This window comes from Rhipicephalus microplus, chromosome X, assembly GCF_043290135.1.
Source record: "Rhipicephalus microplus isolate Deutch F79 chromosome X, USDA_Rmic, whole genome shotgun sequence".
NCBI classification, from domain to species: domain Eukaryota; kingdom Metazoa; phylum Arthropoda; class Arachnida; order Ixodida; family Ixodidae; genus Rhipicephalus; species Rhipicephalus microplus.
In genome coordinates, this window is record NC_134710.1 from 163,667,449 (window position 1) to 163,692,792 (window position 25,344).

At 40.5% G+C, this 25,344-nt stretch overlaps 1 protein-coding gene across 2 annotated transcripts in view; it reads left to right on the forward strand.

Moving 5' to 3' along the window:
* c11.1 (maestro heat like repeat family protein c11.1) overlaps nucleotides 1-25,344 on the forward strand; it is a 235,084-nt gene that overhangs the window by 108,606 nt on the left and 101,134 nt on the right. For both annotated transcript variants that reach the window (XM_037428500.2, XM_075878112.1), the window contains exons 18-25: nucleotides 3,123-3,242; nucleotides 4,462-4,581; nucleotides 14,562-14,714; nucleotides 17,611-17,813; nucleotides 19,501-19,738; nucleotides 22,139-22,243; nucleotides 23,447-23,582; nucleotides 25,095-25,204. In XM_037428500.2, the coding sequence (XP_037284397.2) occupies nucleotides 3,123-3,242; nucleotides 4,462-4,581; nucleotides 14,562-14,714; nucleotides 17,611-17,813; nucleotides 19,501-19,738; nucleotides 22,139-22,243; nucleotides 23,447-23,582; nucleotides 25,095-25,204 (1,185 nt within the window). The remainder of the gene's footprint in view (nucleotides 1-3,122; nucleotides 3,243-4,461; nucleotides 4,582-14,561; nucleotides 14,715-17,610; nucleotides 17,814-19,500; nucleotides 19,739-22,138; nucleotides 22,244-23,446; nucleotides 23,583-25,094; nucleotides 25,205-25,344) is intronic.

Below are 25,344 nucleotides of genomic sequence, written 5' to 3' on the forward strand. Positions count from 1 at the left end.
TGCTATATCTGCGAATTAATTTTGTTGCTCTGCCAAACCCTTTGCCATCCTTAGCCGTACTTCACATTAGTGTCCATTCCTGTGCTCTGTCCATTACATTCCTGTGCTCTGACCATTACAGCTGAAAGCCCATTTGGGGTCGTCTGACCAGGTTTTGGCTAACCGTCATTGGCCTGCATCTGCATTATGCTTTCCTGGTGTAATAGTGTGTTATATCTCCTTAACACAAAAATTACGATTTGTTGTCTATGAATGTGTTGAAGTCTCATAGAATAATTTGAAGGCATGTAATATTACATTTTAAGAAAGAAAATGAAGTATTGCATCGTAATATGTGTTTCAGTGATTAATTATAATGAGCATGAAATTGAATATTTCATTATTAGACTGTCAGTTGTGTTTCATTTTGACATAAAAAGAATTAAGTCATAGGCTCTAAATTTGTGCACAGTTAGTTTTTGGTTGTATTCTTTTCGAAGAAAGAAAATTAATGCATTAGTCATCGCTTCTTGAACACGGCATGTCAGATGACCAGTCGAACATTTTAGTGCCTTCATCAAAGTCGTAGGAGGCACACTGAGGTTACGTCAGGGAATGCTAATCATTTGGAAGGTTCAGTTCATCCAATTAGCATGTATCTTGTTCTCTTTTGGCCACAGGTTGACAGAACTAGCGTAAACAAGTTGTGTACATTAGCATAACCACCACTGTTGGAAAGAATATTACAGCAGTGCCACTACATATTTTCATAATGTAACCAGGCTCCTGGTCGTTGTAGCTTTTCTGCATTTTAAAAACTGTTTGACACATTGTAATGAAACCAACATTAAAGCCGAGGAAAGTATAGAGGACATTTTTTGCAATCTCTTTTAACTGTAAATATGGCATAATCAACTGAGGGTATTACACAGCATATTTTTATTTTCATACTCGAATTCCCCATGACGTAAACATTAGCGGGCCTCGCATCATTTCAGCCCACAGATATTATAAACACAAAATAAGAGAATATAAATGCAATACATCGTCCTTCAGCAACTCTTTTTTCTGAGAACTATCAGTCCATGGAATCAACTTCCTTCCATAATTGTAGAAGTTTCTTCTACTGATGCGTTCTTTTCTGCAACGAAAATGATTAAATCTTTTGATCACTAAGCCTTATAAATTTTGTGTGTGTGCCTAGTTGTTGCCATGATGAGTACCGTATCTTGCTTTTAAACCATTTTGTGTTTTCGTGCTTCATTTGCCCTTGTACTGGACCAATGCTGCACTTTTTTTAAATTGTTCTTCTCATTGTCAATAACTTTTGTGGTTTCTGCATTTTTTCAGTTTTGCAGTACATATGGCATTTGTGATGCAGCTGTACTCAATGCACCTGTGTATGTGTGGTGCCTTGCGTGATCTACTTTTTTTCATGTACACTATGTTATGTGAGCCTGCAATTTTCATGTGTTCTTTTTCTGTACCCCCCCCTCCCTTCCCACCGTAATGCCTGAAAGGGTGCTGTGGGTATAAAATAAAGTAAATGTGAAGGAATTAAGGTAGACAAAAAGTCGACTTGTCGCTGGCAGAGACCAAACCTACTTACAACTACAAGGGGGAGGAAGCAAGAAGTAAAAAAAAATCTGCATGTTAGAACATCTTCACAGGCCAGCCCCAGTGTTAGCATGAACATTCTGGCATGTGGCTCTAGCTCAAGATGCAGGCAAAAGCGCAGCACATGCATGAATTACTAAGTAGGCAATAATTGGTAATTTGCAAATCACTTATTATGATGCAAATCCTTTCATTCCACCTGCAAAAGGCCTACTGTCCAAATGATCATACTGTATCACTTACAGAGGAAATCAAAGAAGGGGAATGCATTGATGAACTTGCTCTTTCCTAGATGCAACCCACTGAAGCCAGCAGATAATGAATATTGCCACACTCCTTTGTCAAGTTTTGTTATCACGCCATTACACATGTGAATGCTGCCTTGTGCTAGCCGCGCCGATGGTCTAAGAACCATCGAGATAATCGTAGAACCTTGCAATGCCATTACGTGCACAGTGCGAACATGGAGCATACATTGAGAACATACAGCTAGCGATAACGCTGAAACATTTGACGGCAAATGTATAAATACAGATGCGCATCGCTGCTTGGCAGTTGATCGACAACCAATGCCCTGATAGGTATGTGGGGTTTAACGTCCCAAAACCACTATTTGATTATGAGAGACGCCGTAGTGGAGGGCTCCGGAAATTTCGACCACCTGGGATTCTTTAACGTGCACTCAAACCTGAGCACACGGGCCTACAACATTTCCGCCTCCATCGGAAATGCAGCCACCGCAGCCGGGATTTGAACCCGCGACCTGCGGGTCAGCAGCCGAGTACCTTAGCCACTGGACCACCGTGGCGGGGACAACCAATTCCCTGTTCGCCGCTATTAGTGCCAGTGTGTATCGCTGTAATCTGACTTTCCATTTACCGCCCACAAGTTTGGCCAAATAAACAGCTTCATTTTGGACAAGCCATCTCTGCCTTTGTGAGCCTCACGAACCTGTGACAACATACGAGGAAAGCATCGGAAGCAATATGTGCACTTCTTTTTAATTTGAAGTGTGGTAATTTTGACATTGAGAAAAATAAGTGAACAAAAATAAACAGGCGGCCAGTAGGGAATGAACCCACAACCTTTGAAAACTGCAGATTTAGGTTGGATGAATTTATAAGCATGGCTAGGTTTGCAGATAATGGATGGCTTGCACCATTTTTGCAAGATTCTGTGGATGTACAGGGCTCAGGACTGAAATGCAACATCTGAACTTATAGTGCAATGACTAATGTATGTAATTCTTCGTAATTACTACGTCATGCTGCTGCGGATGTTGGATTTAATGTAACTGTTACAGTTGGAACTACGTTGGTTTGACGCAAACTGAAGATAGTAAATCAAAAGTATGTGCATTAGTTAAATTGTGTAACCCTGATTTGTTGCGTTTCAATTCGTGAGCATTGTAAATGCTTGTTAGTGATGCTTTTTATTACCTGTGCCAGTGGCAAAATTTCTGCATTCTTCTTATACACAGTTTTTATCTTTGCCTTTCTCAATCACCATTCTTGATTTTTCTGCAGTGCATGCTACTACAGTTGCTTGGAGCAGTTATGAAAAAAGTGAGCAGCAAGCAGTTCATAAATGGAGCTCTAGACAAAATATTTGAGCATATCAACCATGTACACCCACGGGAAAGAGAGGTAAATATATTTTTTTTCTATTTGCTTCACCACAGTCTGTAAACACAGAGGAGCTGCTTTGCCCAAAGTTGCATTAGGGATTTGAATGCTGCTCTTAAAACATCTTAGGTCTGTGCAAAGTGCTCATACTGTGTTTGTCTTTAAAGCTGTGTTTTTTGCAGCATCACGGTTAAGTGAGATCTCATTAGACTAGGACATTCCATAGTATTTGGGTGGGATCTTACATGTCTGTGTGTTCTGTATACTGCAAATAATTTGTATTTTGCAGTCCATACTTTTGGGGCTTCACATACGAATCAAATAGTCTAAGAAACACAATTTAAGGATTTACAATTCAAAATTGTTGAATGCTTATTTGTGTTAGAATATAAGAAGGCTTTATGGAGCCTCAGGAAAGAAAGATGAATGCAAGTAGAGTCTTTTCAATTATTCTACTACATGCGAGTGGCACTTGTGCAGGGACATCAACTTCAAAGCTAACGTATAGAGTACACAGTTTTCACGCAGTAATTTTGTTATTCAGTAAGAATTAGTTGGTTTTAGGGAGCAGTGAATTTACTGTCTTCTTCCGCTTTTTTCTTTTCTTTCTCTTCTTTTGTCTCTCTCATTTTTCTATTTCGCTTCCCTAATCTCGCAGTGTAGAATAGCCAACCGGAAGTCTTTCTGGTTAACCTCCCTGCCTTCTCCCTTTCTGTTTGCTTCCTTCCTTCCTAGAGAGTTTTCAAATCTGTTGTCTTGATTAAAAAAAACGTTTATTATTTTCATTGCCTTGCCAAGTTGGCATGTTATCAAAGCTGTGTAAGATGCTTTAGTAGGATCACACAGCACTCAAATGCATAATATGGTAATATGCTGTTGTTTTGATTTCATTGTTAGAGTGCACCAGATAACTGAAAGCAGCTGTTATACAAGCTCCTCTCTTGACTGGATGTACACTTGTGAACAGCGTTACGTTCGTTTATAAAATATGTGCATAAATAAGTGGTTTTCTAATGACCTAACAGAAGCAGCCCGAACTTTACAGTATTTCCCTTTGTTAAAAAAAAAGCGAGGAAAACTTGGTGGGTGACCACTGATGGGCCATTCGAAGATATTTTACTTAGTAATCTTTATCCTATTCAATTATAAATGTTGACCATTCGAGCACTCCTTACATTTTGGTGTTGTAGTTTTTTATTTCCTTGACTTTTGTCACTTAGTTTTAAACATTTGCTTTCAGGGTTGTGCTCTTGCAGTAGGTATGTGTGCTGCATCTCACTTGGATGCTGTGGTAGTAAAGCTGGAGCAAGTAGCAAAAGACGACCTTCGTAAGAATTCGGGAATTCTTAGCTTTCTCAAGGTGAGAAAACCCTTGTTGTATTTATCATACTCTTAATAAAACATGATATTAAGATGGGCATGCTTGTGCTCACATGAACACGGACACCAGTCGGTGGGTTTACTTCAACATGTTTCCGGCACCTTAAGTGTAATTTGTGAAGTTTTTTTTAGCATATAGAACGTGGACTCTGTGAAAGATGCTGTTTGGAATGTAATTTATGAAGTCATTTTGTTAAGAATGTATTTAGCCATTTTGAAATGTAGGCCTCGGAGAGAGAGAAAGAGCGCTCTTTATTGAAAAGCAAAGAATTTGGCCGGCGTGTGTATATTGCTGACTTGCTACTCTGCGTGGGGAAGGGACTGAAAGACAAGAAGAGAGAGAGGAAAAAAAATATTTGAAAATTAAACTGGAAAGAAAAAAAATGTAAATGTGCAGACATTTTTTTTGTCTTTGGGTTGTGAACGTGTGCTGACAGAATGACTTATTACGAGTTTTCAAGGTGTTACAACAGCTTGTCTAACTGACCGATATTGTCTGAATACATGAATAAAAGTTTCATCCCATGCCTCTGTTGCGTGAAGCTGGGGAAAGGCCCCAAGACACAGTTAACTGATAAAGTTATTTAGGTTAATATATGCAGTGTTCATAGAGTGTATGCTTATCGGCATACACTCGTCACTCAAACAAGATATGTTCTACAGTTTCTATGGAGCCACAGTTATTGCAGTATGGACTTTCTGCTTTACCAAAGCGGTACTGTAAATAGTTTCCATAAGCACTGTTCAGCCGGAGACGACGGTAGAAAAAGTAGAAAGTTTCCAGGTGTCGAGGGATTCAGGATGGGAGTCTAGTTCTTAGATGTAGGTGGATAGAGTGGATGAAAACATAACGATGTGTCAGGAGGTTCCAGAGCTTCTTTTTTTTTTTCGGAAGCAAGTATTTTAGTCAGTTGAAAAGTATCTGATTTGGTGAAATAGGTTCACCTGTAATTTTGCTTTTGAAGTCCTTTGCAGGCTGCTTCATCTGCTTTTTTATTGGCTAGTATACCCCAATAATTCGGTACCCATTGAAAGGTGATAACGTGACCTGCAGTAATAGCCAAGTGGTGTAAATACGCTATATCAAATGAAATCGGATGATAATTTGTTTTCTTTAGGAGGCTGAACAGTATTTGTAGTGCTCCCTTGGAGTCGGTGAAGATCACCCATCGGTTTGGCGTTTGACACAGGATCACATCCCAGATGTCTTTAATGCCATGAAGTTCTGCTGTCGTTGATTGTGTCCTTCATTGTAGCTGATAAAATAGACTTTGTCCTGTAGAGGGGACATCCTGTAAAGACGAAATCTCCTGAGTAGTTTAGGTGTCAGTATAAATATGAGAATGCTGAGTGTGATGCTGGGCTATGTAGAAGAGAGTAGTTTGCAGCAGTGCGGTCTGTGCAATACGTCTCTTTGCTTCATTGATGCCTGGTACACATGGTTTAATATAATGAGGTGAAAGCGTCCAGGGAGGAAATCTTGGCGGCATTCATTTCTTTAGCTTTCTAATAGCAGTAAGTTGCTGCATTTGCACAGTTTGACCGAATACTGAATTGCTGTGGGTGAGATGTACGCACTACAAAAAATGCTTTTTACCATGTAAGAAACGACAGAAATGAGTGCGCAATATTTTTTTAGTGCAGATGACATCTAGTGGGAGACATCCTGCTTCTGCTACAGTTCCAGAGGCTAATGAGCTATTTGGGAGGCCTAGACAGATTTGTAGGCAATTGTTTCGTGCGGCTTCTAAAGATCTCTTGTTTGCTGGTGATAATCAGTGAAGCACTGGCAGGAAATAACGTAAGGTTCCTTCGATAGATGCTTTCTCAAGCAGGACCATTGATCGGCACTTACATCCCCATCGTGTTCCTGCCATGAATTTGCAGAGTTGTGATGCTGCAGCTATTCTAGCTCCAAGTTTGTTCACCTGAGGAGACGAGGAAAGACTTATATCGATGACTATTCCAAAAAATCGCTGAGATCCTACCTATGTCAGCAGCTGGCCACCAAGGAGGAGCGAATACTTGGTCATTTTCTTTCTCATGAATGCGATGGTTGTGCTCTTGTCTGAAGAAAAATGCATACCCTGGGGAGCCAAATACGTGGACAGGTTCCGTAAAGCTTTTTTGAAGGCATTGTTTGGTAACAAAAGATGAGCTTGAAGCACTCCAGATACAGATATCGTCGGCATAAATTGTGATGTGCACTCCTCACAGCAATATCCTTGTTATATTTGTCAGGGTGATGTTGAAAAGGAGTAGACTGAGCACAGCACCCTCAGGCACGACAGAAATGAGTGCCTGAGGAAAGACTTATATGCTGCGTAAAACTGTGGGACCATTTGGAGTGCACATATATATTTTTCGTTCTTTTAAATAGCTCTCAATTCATTTATACAGTCTTCCTCCAAGACCAAGACTGACCATGGCTGCAAGAATTGCATGGTAAAAGACGTAGTCAAAAGCTGCCTTGATGTCGAGAAAGATGGTTATTGGAAAGCGTCTAGCAAAGAGGTCCTCTTCGAGTGAAGAGACGAGGGTGATTACATTATCGAAAGCTGATCTGCCTTGACATTATCGAAAGCTTTATCGATGACATTATCGAAAGCTGATCTGCGTTCATTTCTTGGGGAAATTTGTCGTGGCTTTCTAAAAACCAAGTCATTCGTTTATGAACCATCCGCTCTATAAGCTTGCCAATGCAACTCAGCAGGGCGACGGGCCGGAAATAGGCGTAGCTTGTTGACTCCTTTGAAGATTTCAAAATGGGCACTATTTTAGCGAGTTTCCATTCTGCGGGAACCTCGCTGGACAGCCATGAAGAATTGTATTATTATACGAGTCGTATGCAGGAGGTGTGGGGTAACTTTGCGATGGCTTCATAGCTTATTTCGTCGTAACCGGCTGATGTGGGCCTGTTTTATTCGCTGATTGCAGTGTTCAGTTCTTTATGAAAGGCAAATCCAATGCTGGCACTGCCTCTTGTGAGTTGTCAGACTTGTTGCTTGTGGAAGAGCTGCAAGGTATTGAAGTTGATAACAGTGCGCAGTATCCTTCTGACAGCTCTTTGAGGGATTGGCATTCGTGAAGAGAAAGTGCAAGGAAAGGGAAAGCTGTTGGATTGACTTGGGCATGCCTATAAATACCTGCCATATTTTGGCTATCGGTTGACGAATATCCACTGTGGAGCAAAAGTTGCGCCATCTTTGCCAGCTACGTTTATCCAGGTAACGCGGGATATGACGTGTCTGTCGGCAGGCTCGAAGGTCTTCAGGACACTTTGTGCGCAATACTTTCCTATCAACTCACCTGCGAATAGCACACAGTTTTTCAAACTCCTCGTTTGACGGAAATCTGTCATTCTTAGCTGAAACGCGTGGGCATGCACTTAGGAAATGAGACATTGTAGTGAGTAATTCTTTGTCCTTGGTGGCAGCAGTGATTCCTTTGCTAGCAGCATCTTTGTATGCATCCCAATCTGTAGATCTTGCAACTAATTTCTTTGAAGACATTTCGACCGAACAGCTGATATGATGATTGGGTAGTGATCACTCCCCCGAGTTTCCAAGTCCGTGCACCAGTGAAAGTTACGGGCAACTGAGCTTGTTGCGAAGGTCACTTCGATGCTGCTGGTAGTCGAAAAGCATCGTAGATATGTGATGCTGCCATCATTCAGAGGTTCATTGCAATGTTTTGAAAGTACTAGTTCAGTGAGCTTGGCTCCTCGCACACAAGTGTGTGAGCTGCCCCAAATTTCATTGTGGGCATCGAAGTCTACACAAGTGATGTGTGGAGAAGGTGTTCTTGAGATCAAATTTTCAAGTCCTGAAGCATGGAAAGGCTTGCCTGGCTCCAGGTATGCTCCAATGAGTGTGTATTCTTGTTTACTTATTACTGTGATGGCGCACACATATTCATTGTCATTGTAGGGTGGGATGTCGATCTCAGAAGTCGGAATATCTCTGCGAATGCCTATGAGTGGTCTGCTGATATTGTCAAGTCGTTTTGAATGATGAAAACAATACCCGTTCATTCTGTAATGTGGTCCAACTCGTGATTCAGAGATGACGATGAAAGGAAATCGGTACACTCGCACCAGCTGTTGGAAATCTAAAAGCTTTGAGCGAAGCCTGCGAGCGTTGCGCTGGTAGATGGTACATGTGCGAAATATATTGACAGTTCAGGTGGCGATGTCATTGGGGAAGCCATGATTGCTAAGTAGGCCCCATGTCATAGGTCCTGAACATTTCTGGCTTTGGACAACCCTGACAACTTCTCCAAAGTGCCACAAAACCCCTAACTTTCCTCCTAAATCTGAGGAAAATAGGGGACAATGAGGCATTGGCCTGCTGTCTTTAATGTCAAAGGACATCGGTGCTGATATATTGTGCGGTGCAAGTCGACATAATAATGTTCAAACTCCCTCTATCCCCCACTTCGTGCACCACTCCACAAATTGTGATGTACCTGCTGACTGCACAGGTGTTGCATGCTTTAGGCACTATGTGCAATAAACAATGTCTTAGCGTAAGCTAAATGCCATACATACAAAAGCCTGTTTAATTTCTTGCAAGAAAAATAACATAAAACATGTCTGTCTCATTGCAAATGGTCATTGACATGCTGGTCACAAGGCTCAGCCTCATGTAGCCTTTAGCCTGCATGAACCGATGCCTCTAGTATGTATCAAAGCACAAGTTGTGCATTTGGTTACTGCATTTTATCACAAAACCGACGTGGTGCAGTGACAAATCACTGTGTAAAAACTGTGCCACATGAACACAGATGTGCCGGGAGCTAAAAATAATGCTCACCATGTGCCTGTTCAGGGCGTTTAAACAGCCAGTATGATCTCTCATCTCTCAGCTTGCACATTATCCTAATTGTTCTCCATGCATGTGTTTCAAATGGCACTTGCGGGCATGAAATTTCAGAACTACACTGCATCACTGTGGGTGCACCACTGACTGTGTAAATTTCATGGTGCACACTATGGCTATGAATCATAAATGCCACTAGTACTGCTATTGCTAGGGTTTCTTGCCAATCACTGACTTGCACTGTGCAAATGCGTCATGGCTTCATTAAATGCAGAATGCAAGATAATTTTTCTTGTTTAAATCAATAATTTGTGTGCTAAGAGCTGTGAAAGGGGAGTAGGTTGCATTCGTTGTGAGTGCTCGAAGACTCCTGACCTGCTCTTCATGAAACTTCCACGTAACCCAGTTTGAGAATGTCAGTTTTGTGTGAAACTTTGTTGAGAGCAACAGTAAAATTGAACCTTCTTCAGGAGGATGTTGTCATACCACGAGTAAATATATAGCCATGTAATTTTACTGAAGCATTCCACACATATTTTTCAAACTTGCAATGCAGTTCAAATAAGAAGCACTTCTAAAAGTAAAGATTCATGTTGATTCATACAGTTAAACCTGCCTATAATGAGTTTTTCTGTTCCCCCTCATTACTTCATGAAAACACATGTATTTGCGACCTTCATGTAACAAAGTAACAGCGGGAGGCATCCTTGATATTACAAATTTTTGCACGGACAATAAAGAAATTTTTCCCCGTATTTTCTCATTTTGGCACAAGAATGCATCTTCCGCAATTGCCCCACTGCCAACGAAGCGCAAAGTGGCAACCGCGAGCACGATGCGCTCGTGGTCGCGAGGACTCCCGTGCGAAAGCGAGCGCTCCTTACTTCACGCTGGTGTGCGTGAGGCGGGCAGGTGGGTCTGCACCCCACGAGTCGGCATTTTCCCCGTTTTTGCCATTGCGGGTGCATGTGCTCTCCCCCTCTTTCCTAACCAAAAACAAAGAAAAAGACTACTTGTGTGTTGGCTGTGCCATGCATTTAGATAACAGCACATATGTAATGGCGCTGCATATGGAGGGTGCTTTACCAAATAGTTTTCCGCGGTATCCGTTGTTCACTCTTCGTTTTCGGCTCTGTGCACACGTGCATGGTGTGGCCCTCTATGACATTCAGTTTTTTTTCCTTTTAACGCATACAATCGTCTCATCACTACCGAGGGAATCTGAGATTAGGCGCTGCTGGAATCTCTCTGAGACCACGGTGACGACTGTACTTCGGCGGTCGACCCGTCACACTTCTTACGCTGCGCCATAAATTCACAGGACCGTAGCTTTCGCGATTAGCCGATTAGCTCCACCAGCTACAGCGCATTGAAAGCAATGCAATCAATGTGATAGCAACAAATGGTAGTGGTACACGAAGTAAGGTTGGCAGCCAACTCTTCTGGATTCGATGTTGCGGAACTCCTACAAAACACTGGTGTAAGCAAATTTGGCCTTTCCAGGGAGAAGTGCTCTTTTCACAATCTCTTCGCTTTGAAAGCGCACTGATACTTACCCAGATAGCACGTGTGACAGTGATTGCGACTGTACCCGTAAAATTAAAGTTCATCGTTGCTACTCGAGCGACCCTCCTCCCCCCACCCCTCATGTTTTTTCTTGCTCGTTCAAGGTGGATGATTTCTTTTCAGCTTTAGCATTCAACGGCAGTTTTAACATGCGGGCGATGTTCTCGTATGCGCCCTGCAGTCGATTGAGATGGGCCGGCTCGTTTGATTGTTGCTTCAGCAGCGCTCTCGAACTTTTATCTGCTCCTGATTGATTGATTGATTGATATGTGGGGTTTAACGTCCCAAAACCACCATATGATTATGAGAGACGCCGTAGTGGAGGGCCCCGAAAATTTCCACCACCTGGGGTTCTTTAACGTGCACCCAAATCTGAGCACATGGGCCGACAAGATTTCCGCCTCCATCGGAAATTTTTATCTGCTCCTAAAGGTTACGATGCGCAGGGGCTTGTTATAAATTTGGACTTGTTACGGAACATGGTGACGATGGCGAAAACCCGCCTAGAGTGTGCATATAATTTCTATTGCATTAATAATGCAGTTTTTACCGCAAATTAAGTGTTTGGGTTAGCTATGCCTTCAGTTCCCCAGTTGTTTAATTTGTACTTTTATTTTTTTGTATTTTTGCACCGAACCTGCGTATAACGAAACCCTCTTTTATAACGAATTTTTCTAAGAAATCGTCAATTTCGTTATATTTAGGTTTCACTAGCTTCAGTGCTTTTATTATAGATTCACTATTTCGACATGAATTAACAGTTGTGCACACAAAGCCTGAAGGGCCTATAACAACAAGTGTGTGAATATGTGAAATTTTGAACATTTTTAATAGTATTCTCTATTTGATTTAACTCACACTGGAATTTTACTTTTCGAACTTCCCAAAGACAAAAATTGGCAGATCTCGCGTACAGCGAGAATCGATGATATGAGATGCATGAATGAGAAATGTTGATATGTCACTTAAAATCAGCACAATGTTACGAGGTGGAAGTAAATGATGCCGTACATGACTTGTGTGTCATGATTATCATGTTTGGATGTGTCGTTTACCTTCGTCATCTATTCACTTCATGTGATACCAAATTTGGTAGACGTGGAGCTAGCGATACGACCGTGAGCAGGCTATAAGCGTGGTATGTTGTCATGTTCTTACATGACACGCGTGTAAGGATTATCATGTTTGCACCAGTCATATATCTTGTCATCTATTGACATCACGTAACACCAAATTTGGTATATGTGGAGCTAGAAAAACAGCCGCGAGCGCATCATGAAGAGCCTAATATACTCCAATGGAGCATTGACGCGCGCCCACACTGGGCACAGCTATTCTACTTTAGCAAAACGCGAGCACTCTATAGTCTGACGCCAGGCGCGACCAGCGTCCATCGGCGCGGCCTGACGGCAACCAGCGTGAAATGTGACATGCTGCATATCGCATCGATGCGATACTCGGACAACACTGCGTCTCCCTCTGTTCTTGACGGAGGGACGCCGGACGCGCTAAACGCCGGACGCGCTAAACGCCGGACGCGCTGAATCGCGCATGCGTCAAAGCAACGCAGCGCGGCGCACGCCTTCGAGTATATGGCAGGACCGGCGCATGGCGTGGAAACGCCAGTGTAACGCGACGACATGAATGCCGGCGAGCAAGCGCACAGTGTCACGTCGAAATGTATTGGCGCTTTTACTGTGGGTTGTAGTCATGTTCTCACATGACACGAATCTCGTCTTTATCATGTTTGCACCAGTATCATACCTTCGTCATTCATTCACGTCCCGTAAAACCAAATTTGGTATAAGTGAAGCTAGTGAAATTGCCGGGAGCACATCATGAGCGTCGCATGTAGTCATGTTGTTACATGACACGCATCTTATGATTATCATGTTTGCACCAGTCACGTACCTTCATCATCCATTCATGTACTGTATTACCAAACTTGGTATATGAAACGCTAGCGAAACGGCTGCAAGCGCATCATGAGCGTGGCATGTAGTGGCGTTGTTACATGCACGCATCTCATGATTTTCATGTTAGGGTCTATCGCTTGTGTTCGCCATGCAATCATGCCATACCATACCACTTTTGCAACATGCCATGTGAACGAAACCACCACAAGAGGATCAGGACCATGAAATGTAAATCATGACATTCATGACATACATGTCATGATTTTCATGTTATAACTAGTTAAATATGTTCTTCATACAGTCAAGTTATGCCATACCAAGTTCGGTATTGATATCATTATCGAAACGGCCAGGAGCGCTAAAAGTAATAGGCAGCTAGATAGATAGATACGCTCAAAGTCGCCGAGGTTCACTAAGAAATGCTTCGCATTTAATACAGCCAACATCCAAATGACTATGACTGTTTCAGATATTTATACTTCACCCCCATCACATTTTCGTTTTGCAAAAAAGCTGCCTTTCAGGTTCTGCTATGGTTGCAAATGTATTGACTCAAGAAAATGCTGCTTCCAGCATGCTTATAGATGGGGCAGAAGCGGGACTCAATTAACACTGTTTTACACCTGAAATTGTGGCAGGAAGTATGAAAAGTTGGATGCCAAAGATTTGTAGCATCCGAACTTTTGTGTTTTTATATAATGATATCTACAAGGCAGATTTGGAACTCTGGACTCGAAGGAAGCTCACTTTTGTCTGACACATCAGTTCGGCTTCCAAAAAGTTGAAGGAAGAGGAAAGGCTAAGGAAATAGCATTTTTGCCTTTAATGTGTAAGGTGTTGTCTGCAACAGTTTAGCTGCACCACATCGTGTGCACTGTCAATTTTTATGAAAGGGAGCATACGAGTGCTGGCCTTTTGTGCATAATTGCCTTGAAGAAGGAGGCGGTTGCAGTCTTGCTGCCAGTTTCATGTCACTAATGACTGGTTGTTTTGCTTGCTGCTAGATGACTTCAAAAGAGCCTGTGGTTGCTCTAGCTCCCGCTGGGATGGCTTGCAAGTAGCTGCCGGTGTGTGCACGCCACATGCTCTCGTGTCCCCTTTTATAATAATTGACAATGTACATAAATACAATTTGACCTCTGCATTGCCTCATTCTTGATAAGATAAATTTGAAGTGCTTCATCAACCAAGCCAAAAGAAACACATTCATGTTGCTATTTCATAAGAATATGCTTAGGAATCCTCTATAACCTTTTTTCCCCTGCTATTTCACTTTCGAAGTATTGAAAAAATATTCTGGAAGTGTTTGAAAAATGTTCTATTCAATTCACAGTCTCACTTCAATATTTGAATTTGCTTTGTGCCCAAAATTTTGCTATTTGCACAGCTCTAGTTATAATAATATTTGTGATACATAAAATGAACATGTACTTGTGTTTTTGAATGAGAAATTTAGTGTAGGAATCCTGATAGTAAGCCCTAGGCTACCACATTATTTCATTAAGAAAACTTCCATCTCTGTCCTTCCATCCTGGTCCTACCTGCTTTATGAAGTTCCATATCTAATGTTTCTAGTATGTGCTTACAGGTACCACTATTTTATTGATTCAATTTTCTATCAACAGTGCCTCACCTATTGCCTTTTACTTCCTATACAGGATATTACTGGTGACAGTTATCATGAGAAGCTTTTGGCAACAGTTGTCCTGAGCTACGGCCATGTTTCTATGCGAGCTCCAGCATCAATCTTGACTACCAGGATTGAAACACCCATTCTGAGAAGTGCTGCGAAATTCTACCAGGCATCAAAGGTATGATCGAAAAGTGTTCTGGAACTGATTACTTTTGTTAATTTTATTAGTGCAGCTTGGTAGCTTAGAGATTTGAAGCTGAAGCAGTTGTTCAGGCTGATTAGTTTTTGTTTATTCTTGGCACTTAGTGTGATAAAAGCATCAGTAAACTTTCTACCTTTCATATGCTCTGTCACTTGCCATTTGCTATAAAAACTTTTACTGGTACTTCATGCCAAATTTTCTGCGTTATAGATCTCATCTTAAGTCTCATCTCCCAGTATTCACATGTTATGAAGAAACCGTTGTTATATAACTTGCACTGGCATAATGTGGCCCACCTATTTCAATCATTCAGCATCTTCGGTTGTGCCCTCTTATTTACTCTCAAAAACTTCAGCTACTGCAGGCAGGGCAGCATTGTTGGGTAACAATTGTCACCATCTGAATAACACTATCATGGCCTGTGTTGTATGGTATGCTCAGGAATGATTAATAGCCAATAAATTATCTGTAATGGACTAGAATACAGGAGAATCTTTGTAATATAAATAATGGAGGGTTCACGAGAAATAATTGTACCAGCCAAGATTTGTTTTGCTGTAAAACACGGAAAAGCTAGTACATCAAATTAATATGCTACTAGTATTATTAGTAATGAGAACTAACAGATAGTAGTGTAGAGGAACGTATGGGGGATGTAATTTGTAGTGAGTACTAGGCTTGCGTGGATATTCGAATGCTTCGAATATTTGATCAAATATTACAGTATTTGAATTCGCTTAGACTCCAAGTATTCGTAATGAACAAATAGATAGTTACTAATCTACATGTAACATTTTGTAAAGGTGGTTTCACTGCAGTAAAGGTTTGCAAAGATGCGCAAGCATCTTTGCAGGGGAAATCTGCACTGCACCGAAGCCTTTCTTGAAAGTTAAATGAACACCACACTCTCACATTGATTCGTCATTTTTAAAGTTGAAGAGCTTGGTATACCGCTTTATATGCCCTAAGTGTAGTAAATTTGAAAATGAATGTAATTTGCTGGTTATTGTTTGCATTCTACAGGAAATCAAATCCTGCTACTATTCAAAGTTGTTTAATCTTTCTTTGAACCAAAAAACGGAATTTGCACAGGCCTTGTCTCAATTTTTTAAAAATACTGTGCAGGTTTGTTAGGTCATAATAAGTATGCCCATTTTTTTTATAATATGCAATATTACTATTCGAATTCCAATCAGAATTATTCGACCAAAATCACTATTCGCTTCGAATTCACTCCGGACATACAATTTACTATTCGCACAAGCCTAGTGAGTGTGATATAAACGTGAAGACAGTAAAGTGAGCGAAAAGATAACTTGCTGCCGACAGGAACTGAACCTGTAACCTTAGCATATAAAGTAAAACCTCATTATTTCGAAGTCATTAGTACCGTGAGAAATCTTCGAATTAAGTGGGTTTCTGAATTAACAGACCATACAAAAAGTGGGATGCAAGAAACTTGAAATCATTCAAAGTAATCAGGACTGGTCGTTTGCTGTGCCGGCTAGTTTCCGGCTCCTAGGGTTATGTTTTCTAGCAATGTCAGGTCAGGATTTCGCCGCAAATAAGGGGCAATGCCAAGTCTTGCTGCTGTCATCGAAAAAAAAAAAAGAAAAAAATTGTCATGATCAGTTGAAATGCACGCTTGCAAAAAAACAAGGCACCTTCACTGCAACACAGTAGAGACACGCGGGCAGCGTATTGCTTGCTTCTCGCTGCGTCATTACATCATTATGCGACCATTTGCCTATTCTAGTAAAATAAACAATTTAATAATGAACAGTGTGACAAAATTCGTGGTGTGTTTCGGCTTGGGAACATCATTGAATCGTTCTAATCGAGTTTTCGAAGCAGGTCTTGCAGGCAAGAACTCCGCAAGCAGTGCAAGTGCGAAAAATGCTGGAGCAACTAGTTCGAATACATCGTAAATTCCGCCAGAGTGTTCTTTATTATCTTCTTTATGTTCCCAGGAAGAATGGGTAAATCACACTGTGCCGACGTTGCGAGAAACATGCGACATGCTATCTGCGTGTCACTGCTGTGTTGCAGTGAAGCATGTCTTGTTTTTCGCAGGTGCACACTTCAGTTGATAATGCAACCGGCTTTTTTTTTACGATTTTATTTTCTGAGCTGGAAGTATCAATGTCAGCGTGCTTCAGCTGCCACTCATTAGTATCGCTATAGTACATTGCCTAGTGGCTTTGAAAAGCTGTCGTTCTCGTGGTTTTTTGGCAAAATCGGGATCAGGAATTAGCGCATCTGTACCTAAAGTTTTCTAATTAACCGGACGGGTGCTAATCGCCACTTCGTATTATCCGCTGAAAATTGCATTCCAAAATACGGTACTGAGAAAATACTTCGAATTAAGTGGGATTTCAAAATAACCGAGTTCGAATTAATGAGGTCTTGCTGTATCTTCAAAATATTATTGTGGTGCCTGAAACAGCATCATTTTATGTATACAGGCACATTATGTTGAACACAAGCCAGAAACACTGTGACTTCTTATGTAGTAATTGGTTGATGATAGCCAGGTGCTGATAACCGAATGGTCACCTAAGAATGCATGCTTTTATACCTATGCGTATTAGCTGACCAATTGTGTGGTCAGTAACTGTCAATAGTGGCCATGTATGCTGTAGAAATGTGACTTTTTTCGTTTCGGTTAACAGCGTAAGTTAGTCAAAATGGGCTATCCTATTTTTATGTATTATTTATCGTGAACAAACTATGCATTCCATGCTTATGCATTTATTCATGGCATATTTGCACAAAACTTAACTGTACTGTACCTGTTTCAAATCTTTGGGACTTCGTGCGGACTTGTGCAGTTTAGCGCCTTGCGATGCAAAATATTGGTTGCTCATTGCAGGACCCCTCTGTGCGGCATGCAATGCTCCGCACCGTGAAGATGATTGCAGATGCAGTTCACCCTGACAAACTTCAGGAGCAGTATGTCTTCTACTCAAGAGGCGAGCTGGTAAATGAGATGCAACAGATGCTAAAGGCTGAGAATCCAGTTCTTGTCACATCTACAACAAGGTCCCTAGTTCTCATGGCTCTGGCTAGCCTTGTGTATCCTCTGGCTTATATTCAATTCATGGAAATTACCACTGCTATCAGAAGAGCAAACTTAGTGTCACATTGAATGAGTGTACTTCATCCCTTATGTCATTCACAGGCTGTCACATGGAATGGTAGGATACATGTCACAGAACACACCTAGCTATGAGTGCAATTTCCCAACTCTATTTGCTGCACCAGTGTGTACAGCCTCAACGGTAGTGCTTTAGATACAGCAGAAACTCATTAATTCATATTGCAAGGGCATTGGAAAGTCGTTCAAATAATATTCACTTCGATCTGAAAAGAACTCCTTTGAATGCAACATTGAATAGCCTGGGCAGCGTGGCTAGATGTGTACTGCTTTCAACGTCTTTGCAGCTGCGGAAATTATTATTTTTTATTTTTTGCCCTTGCTCCTAATTCATGTATAGCCATAAACTATTTGCCATTGTGCCCTAATCAACTGATTCTATGATATATTACTCATTGTGTCTTATGTGACTTCTTTCGAAAAACGGAAGTTACAGTTTAAGTCACAATTCAAAGTCAGCAAAGCAGTAGACCAAATACTCTTCGAAATCACGAGTACTTCACATAAAAAATAACACGTGCATGCGTGGTCACCACATGCACATGTATGGCAGATTTTGTAAAAAGAAGTTAGAATGTTGTATTGTAGTAGCAGTGCAACAACTGTAGGAAGAGACAAAATGGACAGGAAGGAGCGCTGACTGTGAACTGAACTTATTGAAGGGGCTACGACCGCTTTTACGCAGAGTGAAAAAAACTGTGCTCGTGCGCAACAACACATGTGTGACCATGAAAAAGATATTCTTAACTGAGGAATGAATACTCTCTCTTGAACAAGAGAAGTGATGGTGTACTGATGCTTTGATCCTTGGGCTTCCAGATAAAAAATGCTTCTATAATCTTTCTTTCATTCTTTGTTTTTGTTTTTTTCTAAAACCGTGTTTTATGGAACGTAAGACTGCACTTAAATTCTTTGTAGTGTACAGCCATAGGACTACCATACCATTTTTATCATTTAAAGCATGCTGTCTTGCTCATTCATTGCACTGCCATGGTGGTATAGTGGCTAAGGTACTCGGCTGCTAACCCGCAGGTCACGGGATCGAATCCCAGCGGCGGCGGCTACATTTCCGATGGGGGCAGAAATGTTGTACGGCCGTGTGCTCAGATTTGGGTGCACGTTAAAGAACCCCATGTGGTCGAAATTTCCGGAGCCCTTCACTACGGCGTCTCTTATAATAATTTGGTGGTTTTGGGACGTTAAACTCCACATATCAATCAATTGCTCAGTCATTGAAGCATTGCCCAGTTTGTCCTATGTTTATTTTTCCACCTGTCAGCGGTATCTCGTACACAACATTAGATTGGCATTCAGTAAACCTATTATCATGACAAATGTTGCATGATTGGCTACTCCTGCATGCCAATGTAATGCTGTGTATGAGATACCGCTTACATGTGGAAAAATAAACATAGGACAAACTGAGCAATGTTTCAATGACTGAGCAAGACAGCATGCTTTAAATGTTAAAAATGGCTATGGTTGTCTCATGGCTGTACACTATACACTTTCAGAGAGCCAAATATTTTTCCTTTGGTTCAACTGGCTTTCTCATATATTCATAAGGTTTTGCATGGCATATTTCTTGACTTGCATTTTCACCAGCAAATTGGACCCACCTTTGCCACCAAGTGAAATATCAGCTCTTGTGACAATGGCTGTTTCACGAGTGTACCCATTGCCATTGCGAAACCCTCCCATTGCATTTGATGATGCAGCAAGTGGTGATCAAGCACAAAATCATTCAGAGTTGGTGGCAGGCAGTCTTAGTGCACTGGACCAATTCCTTGCAGAATTATTGTCCAAAGACCGCACTCCTGATAATCTTCAGCTAATCATCAGGGTGAGTAATGTACTGATTTTATCAGCAGCGTGAGACATATATGTGAGGTACACTGTCAATTTTTATGAAAGGGAACACTGTAGCATGTAGCCTGCGCGGTCCGGCGGCTGGTGGCAGCGCGCTCAAGAGTAACTAGAGTAACCACAGTAAACTACTGTCTCTTTTCGAGTTATCTTGCAGCGAGCTAAACAGTCGGTCATCAGTGATAAAGAACCTGCGGCGAGACTGTTGGGGAGGGAGTTAGTCTCCCATTGATTCTTTATCACCAATGTCTGATTGTTTTGCTTGCCCCGAGATGACATGGAAAGAGACTGTGGTTGCTCTCGCTCTCACTTGAAGGTGCTGCCAGTAGCTGCTGGAGCGCGCAAGCTACATGCTCCAGTGATCCCTTTCATAAAAATTGACAGTATGCAGGGTTTGACTTGTCTTGATACTGATATTCACATGTTCAGTGCTTTAAAATGTGTATTCAACTCCAGGTACCCTAATGCTGTGGTTCTCTCTCTCTGTTTATTTAGAACCTCTTGTAACAAACCGTGGCATTCAAAATTCTTGTTTTAATTTCTAAAGCAGATGTTGCTCTTAAGGTCACATAGTGAAAAACGGCTATGGTAATTGAAGCGCTGTGAATCGGTATGAGCATCTTGGTGAGTTGAATAACTCGTACTTATTCAACAGCAGAATGAACTTACACAGGTAGCCATTCATAAATGGAACACTTTCTTGCATGAGGAGAAAGCAGCCAGTTGTAACGCTCATTTTCAGTTCTGTGTTTAGTTTCGGTTTATATATGTAAAAATGTACACTGATTTACAAAACTTTTTTTTCTAAAGCTTCATGAAAAGAGCAATGGCAGTAGCTACTAGTCAGTGCTAACCCAATATATTTTTATAGCTTGTGATTATAGTGTGCAAAATGTGGAGTGAAACTAACTTTAGCAAGTTTTCCTGAAAGAATGCACAAGTCGGAAGCACAAAATACTTGAAAACAGAGGGGAATATTTATGACTTGTGATGTGTACATTATGTGTTATTTCAAAGTTATTTTTTGGGTGGAGGACGATTGCCACTTGAATTGTATATCAAAGATGTTAGCTGAGAGGGGACACTGTTGAGCTGTGTAGTGTTTTCTATGTTTATGAGAACACTGAGAAAAAAAAAGAACATGACAGTTGACCTGTTTGCCGTAAAGGAGTTGTTTTTCCATTGAAGGATGCCTTGGATCAAGTGAATTTAAGAAATTACCATCTGTTCAGTTCATAAAAAAAAACTTTATCATAGCTCACTAAATTAGTTTTCTCTTACTATGTATGGACAAGGATTAATGTTCCATAAAGGTTTAAAGGGGCCCTGCAACACTTTTTGAGCATGGTCGGAAAACGCTGCCAATCGGTAGTAGAGGCTTCCGAGAACACGCGAGCCAAGTATTATAGCGCAGCACGTGACTTGGAATTCGCAATAAATTATCAAAGTCAGCTAAAAATTGCTTTCTCTTCCCTTTACAAACAACGAAAGATGCTAAAAATCACACGTAGATTGCCCATCTATCAGCCATTGGCTGATTTGAACATGGCGCGCTCTGCTGTTACAGAGATCACTGCAAAAGGCCGTCACTTGTCCACGTGTGCGCGCGCAATTGCACTGAAAAAGCTGCGTATTCGATTAAAGAAAAAAGAAAAAAAGTGCTCAAGGTCATGAGGTGCGCATGGCATTTTTGTTTGCCCCTCATCCCGCCCTGCTTAGCTTCCAGCGCTTTTGTTGGGACGAGAGAAGAGAGAATGCGATTGCAGCGTGTGACAAATCTTTAACTCCGCTCGTACTGGACGGATTCTTAAAATATTTGCGGCGTTGAATTTGTGAGGCAATACGCTTTTCCAGTGAATTAATTCCATGGTTACACAGAAAAGTGTTTCAGGGCCTCTTTAATGTTTCAACACATATTTTACTTTTGTTTTTTCTCGGTAGCACTTGAATTTTTTTTTTCTAAAAGAGAGTGCATACTTGTGCGAAGCAAACTTGTTATGGCTCTTAGATGATGATGTCTCTTTTTTGAAATAATTATGGGCTGGTTATTTTGGTAACCCACTCTTGAAGGTATAGCATGAAACTGCAAGAAAGAAGGTACAAAGAGACAAGCACCACAATAGTAGTTTAAAACTTGTCCATTGAATCTTTTGTCGCCCTTTTAGTTTCATGCTCTGTTTTCGTCCATTAGTGTGTTGGTGTTGTAACTACTGAATCACTTGCACTTTTAATCAGTGTGAATGCATTTTGTTGTTGTCAGCTTTCGTGTTTGTGGTCATCGGGTTAATGCACTGTTTCAAGACTGATGTTGTGAACTGCAAACTGTAATGCAAAATTTTAGGACAGGTGTAATGAGCTGCAAGTTGTATTTCCACAGGTGCTGGTTCCTTGGCTCAATTCTAAGCAGGAATATGAGAGAGAGCGCTGTTTGAACTCGATCTGGGAGCTTATGATGCTTTACAGCAGTCACATTGAATCTGGGGTAAGTTGTGTACGATGGTCAGCTGAAAGTACCGATATCTTATGAAGTAGTTTCTTATGTGAGGAAAAAGTAGGCAAAATTTTGATGACATGACTTTGAGGGATTCTAAGTGAAACAATGAATTTTTTTAGATTGATAAGTTGTGCTCTTGAAGATGTCAATTTCAATGTCATAGGTTTATTGATAGAGAAGGAAATCAAGGTTAAATTTGTATTCTTAAATTTCACACCAAAATCACCGTAGCTGACGTCACAGATTTCAAAGTGCATTTTTAATATTTTGACGACATTGGCAGAACAAAATTTTCTGAAACTTAGTATTTCAAGTCTATGGCCCCCTCAGAGCACAGTGTATTCAATTTTAATTGATTAAAAACTACGCACAATCTATGAGATACCATCAAAATCCAGGACATCATGAAGTTTGGTGCAGGAATTTCAAGGGAGTACAGTCACCTGAATTTCATTTTTACCCACTTTTTTGCTTACTAAGCATCCCCATGGATTTTGGTATTTTGAAAGATTACTTTACTAATACGAGAAAAATATTTTTTTCTCTCTTTAGCGTCCCTTTAAAACATCTTCGTTTCGAGTGCACCCATGATTACCAAATTAGTTCAAAAGAACAGACTTTTGGGCCAGTTGGTACGCATATTGGGTGCTTGCGCTATTTTCTCGCCATGGCCTCCAGTGGCCATGACATCAGAGGAGTAGCCATGCGAAAGAATGAGATAGCCAATTTATTGTCTATATATACCTAGCCTTAATATGTATCTTTCCCATGAATCTCTTGGTTTATGTTTAGGGCTTGAACTCAAGCCTGGCTTTATGCCACACACAAAGCATGCGTTTCCTTAGCAACTGTATTTTTTGAGTGAGATGAAAGTTGATAAATGCTTTAGAATTTCGCAAACTAGATTTTGGGTGGTGAGGAGGGGGATTCATTACCTTCATTACCTTAGAAAGCATCTCTACACAACTTAAAAATTATAGTGTCATATGGTAATATTCTCAAGCATGGTGCTTAAGATGTCTGGTTTAGATAATGTTGAATGTTCCACGAGAGTGCAGTTTTATCTCGTGTAAATTTAAAACTGAAGAGCTTGAATTCTAGAGCAACTTAGAATGACGCATTTCACTTGCTTTACTTATAATGAGTAAATTATGCATTTATTGATATTAATGAAGTATTATTTTTGCCTAGGTGTTTCGGATGTTCAATTGTTTTGGCTTTGTCCTTGGTACTCTTGTGCCCCGCTGCACGGACTCCAGCATTTCCATTCGCAACACCGCTCTGACCTGTATTCATCTGTCTCTCGAGATAAACAACAAGAGCCAAAGTATGTTGATTTCAGATGTATTCTTAGAAGGCATATTCCACTGATTTAATTTTAACACCGATTGTCATAATTACATGTTGATAAGCCCACCTGTGCCTATGATATCTTATTGGATCCTGTTGGAGTAGTGCATGAGTGTATAGTGTTTGCTATGCTCCTGAATTAATGCAGCTTTTTAAATCTGCAACCCCATCTACAAAGATTTTCAGAGCGCAGAATTTATGAAGAAAAAAGATCTTGGGAACACTGCTTTGCATTTGTAAAATTCAAGGGGAATGCTGAAGCATGAAGAATATTCCACATCACTGTGACTTTTAGACTCTGAAAGCTTTTCTTTATTGTACAATGATGAATTCACTCTGCATTCACTTTTATCTGGATTAGGCTTGTGTAAATATTCTAACACATATTACAATATTCTAAGTTGCTTCGATTCGAATTTAAATTTTTGGAAATTGCAAGATGTTCGAAATGAACGATAAGTGTACGTTAATCCACATGTAACCCTTGGTAAAGGTAGTTTGACGGTAGTGCAGTGGTGCAAAACCGTGAAAACATTTGTGTAAAGAAAATCTGTAATGCCGTAAAGCGTCACTTCAAAGTTAAATGAACAGAATACCCTCACATGTAATAATTTTAAAAGCTTGTTATACTGGCTTACTTGCCATAAGTATAGTAAATTTTAAGACTTAACAGAATTTACAGGTACTTGCATTCCACCAAAAGTCAAATACAACTACTGTAATAATGAACTTAGCTTGTATTAGCACGGTACATATAAGAAGGAAACACGGCACAGACGTAGAGAAAGGTAGGTGCTAAACTTTCAACTTGGAAAGATTAGAAGTTTAGTGCCTGCCTTTTTTTTGCATTTGTGTTGTGTTTCCTTCTTATATGTACTACACTAATACAAGCTAAGTTCATGGGTGACCAACTTGCCCAAGGTACAACACTTCTGGGCTACTATTCAAAGTGGTATAAAAGTCCTTTGAACCAAAAAGAATGGCATTTGCACAAGCCTTGTTTCAATTTTTCATAAGTATTGTGCAAGTTAGGGTCATGATAAATATGCCCTTTTTTTCTTTATGATATGTGATATACTATACAAATTCAGTTTTAAAAAATTTAACCAAATCACCATTCACTTCAAACTTGAAACTTAATATTTGCAGAAGCCTACTCATGATGCCTAGTTCAGTAGTTCAGAAAATAATAAAATTATAACAGGATGTAAAGTTTAATGCTAGCTACTGGGGATTCATCATAAAAGAAATTATAGCATGCAGATATGAATACAAGAAGAAATAAACATGGCATTAATGTTGTCTGTTTCTCTTTTGTCCATATTTGCATGCCTAACTTTCTTTTATGATAAAAGCCTAAACAGTTTGGTGTGTTCAAAACTAACTTTTTGTTTGTTTGCAAATGACAATATAAAAACAAATATAAAATTTATGATCTTGTTGCTATGTTTGCTTTCCTTTTCTGTTGCCTCTTTCATCACACTTGTAGGCCTTTCATCTAAGGAGGATACGGATTTTCATGGTGTTGATGATCTTCAGTCAAACATTCAGAAGTCAGACCCTGAAACCTTTCACATGATTTCAAAAGAATTGGCAAAGGTAAGCTTAGTTTATGAAGCTTCAAGGATTCATACTTGATCTGGGTTGCTGTACTATTATATCTGGCTTTATGCCATTCATACAAATTATATAGCACATCAAGGACCCCAGAAAAACAAACTGTACATTCATGGCACTGT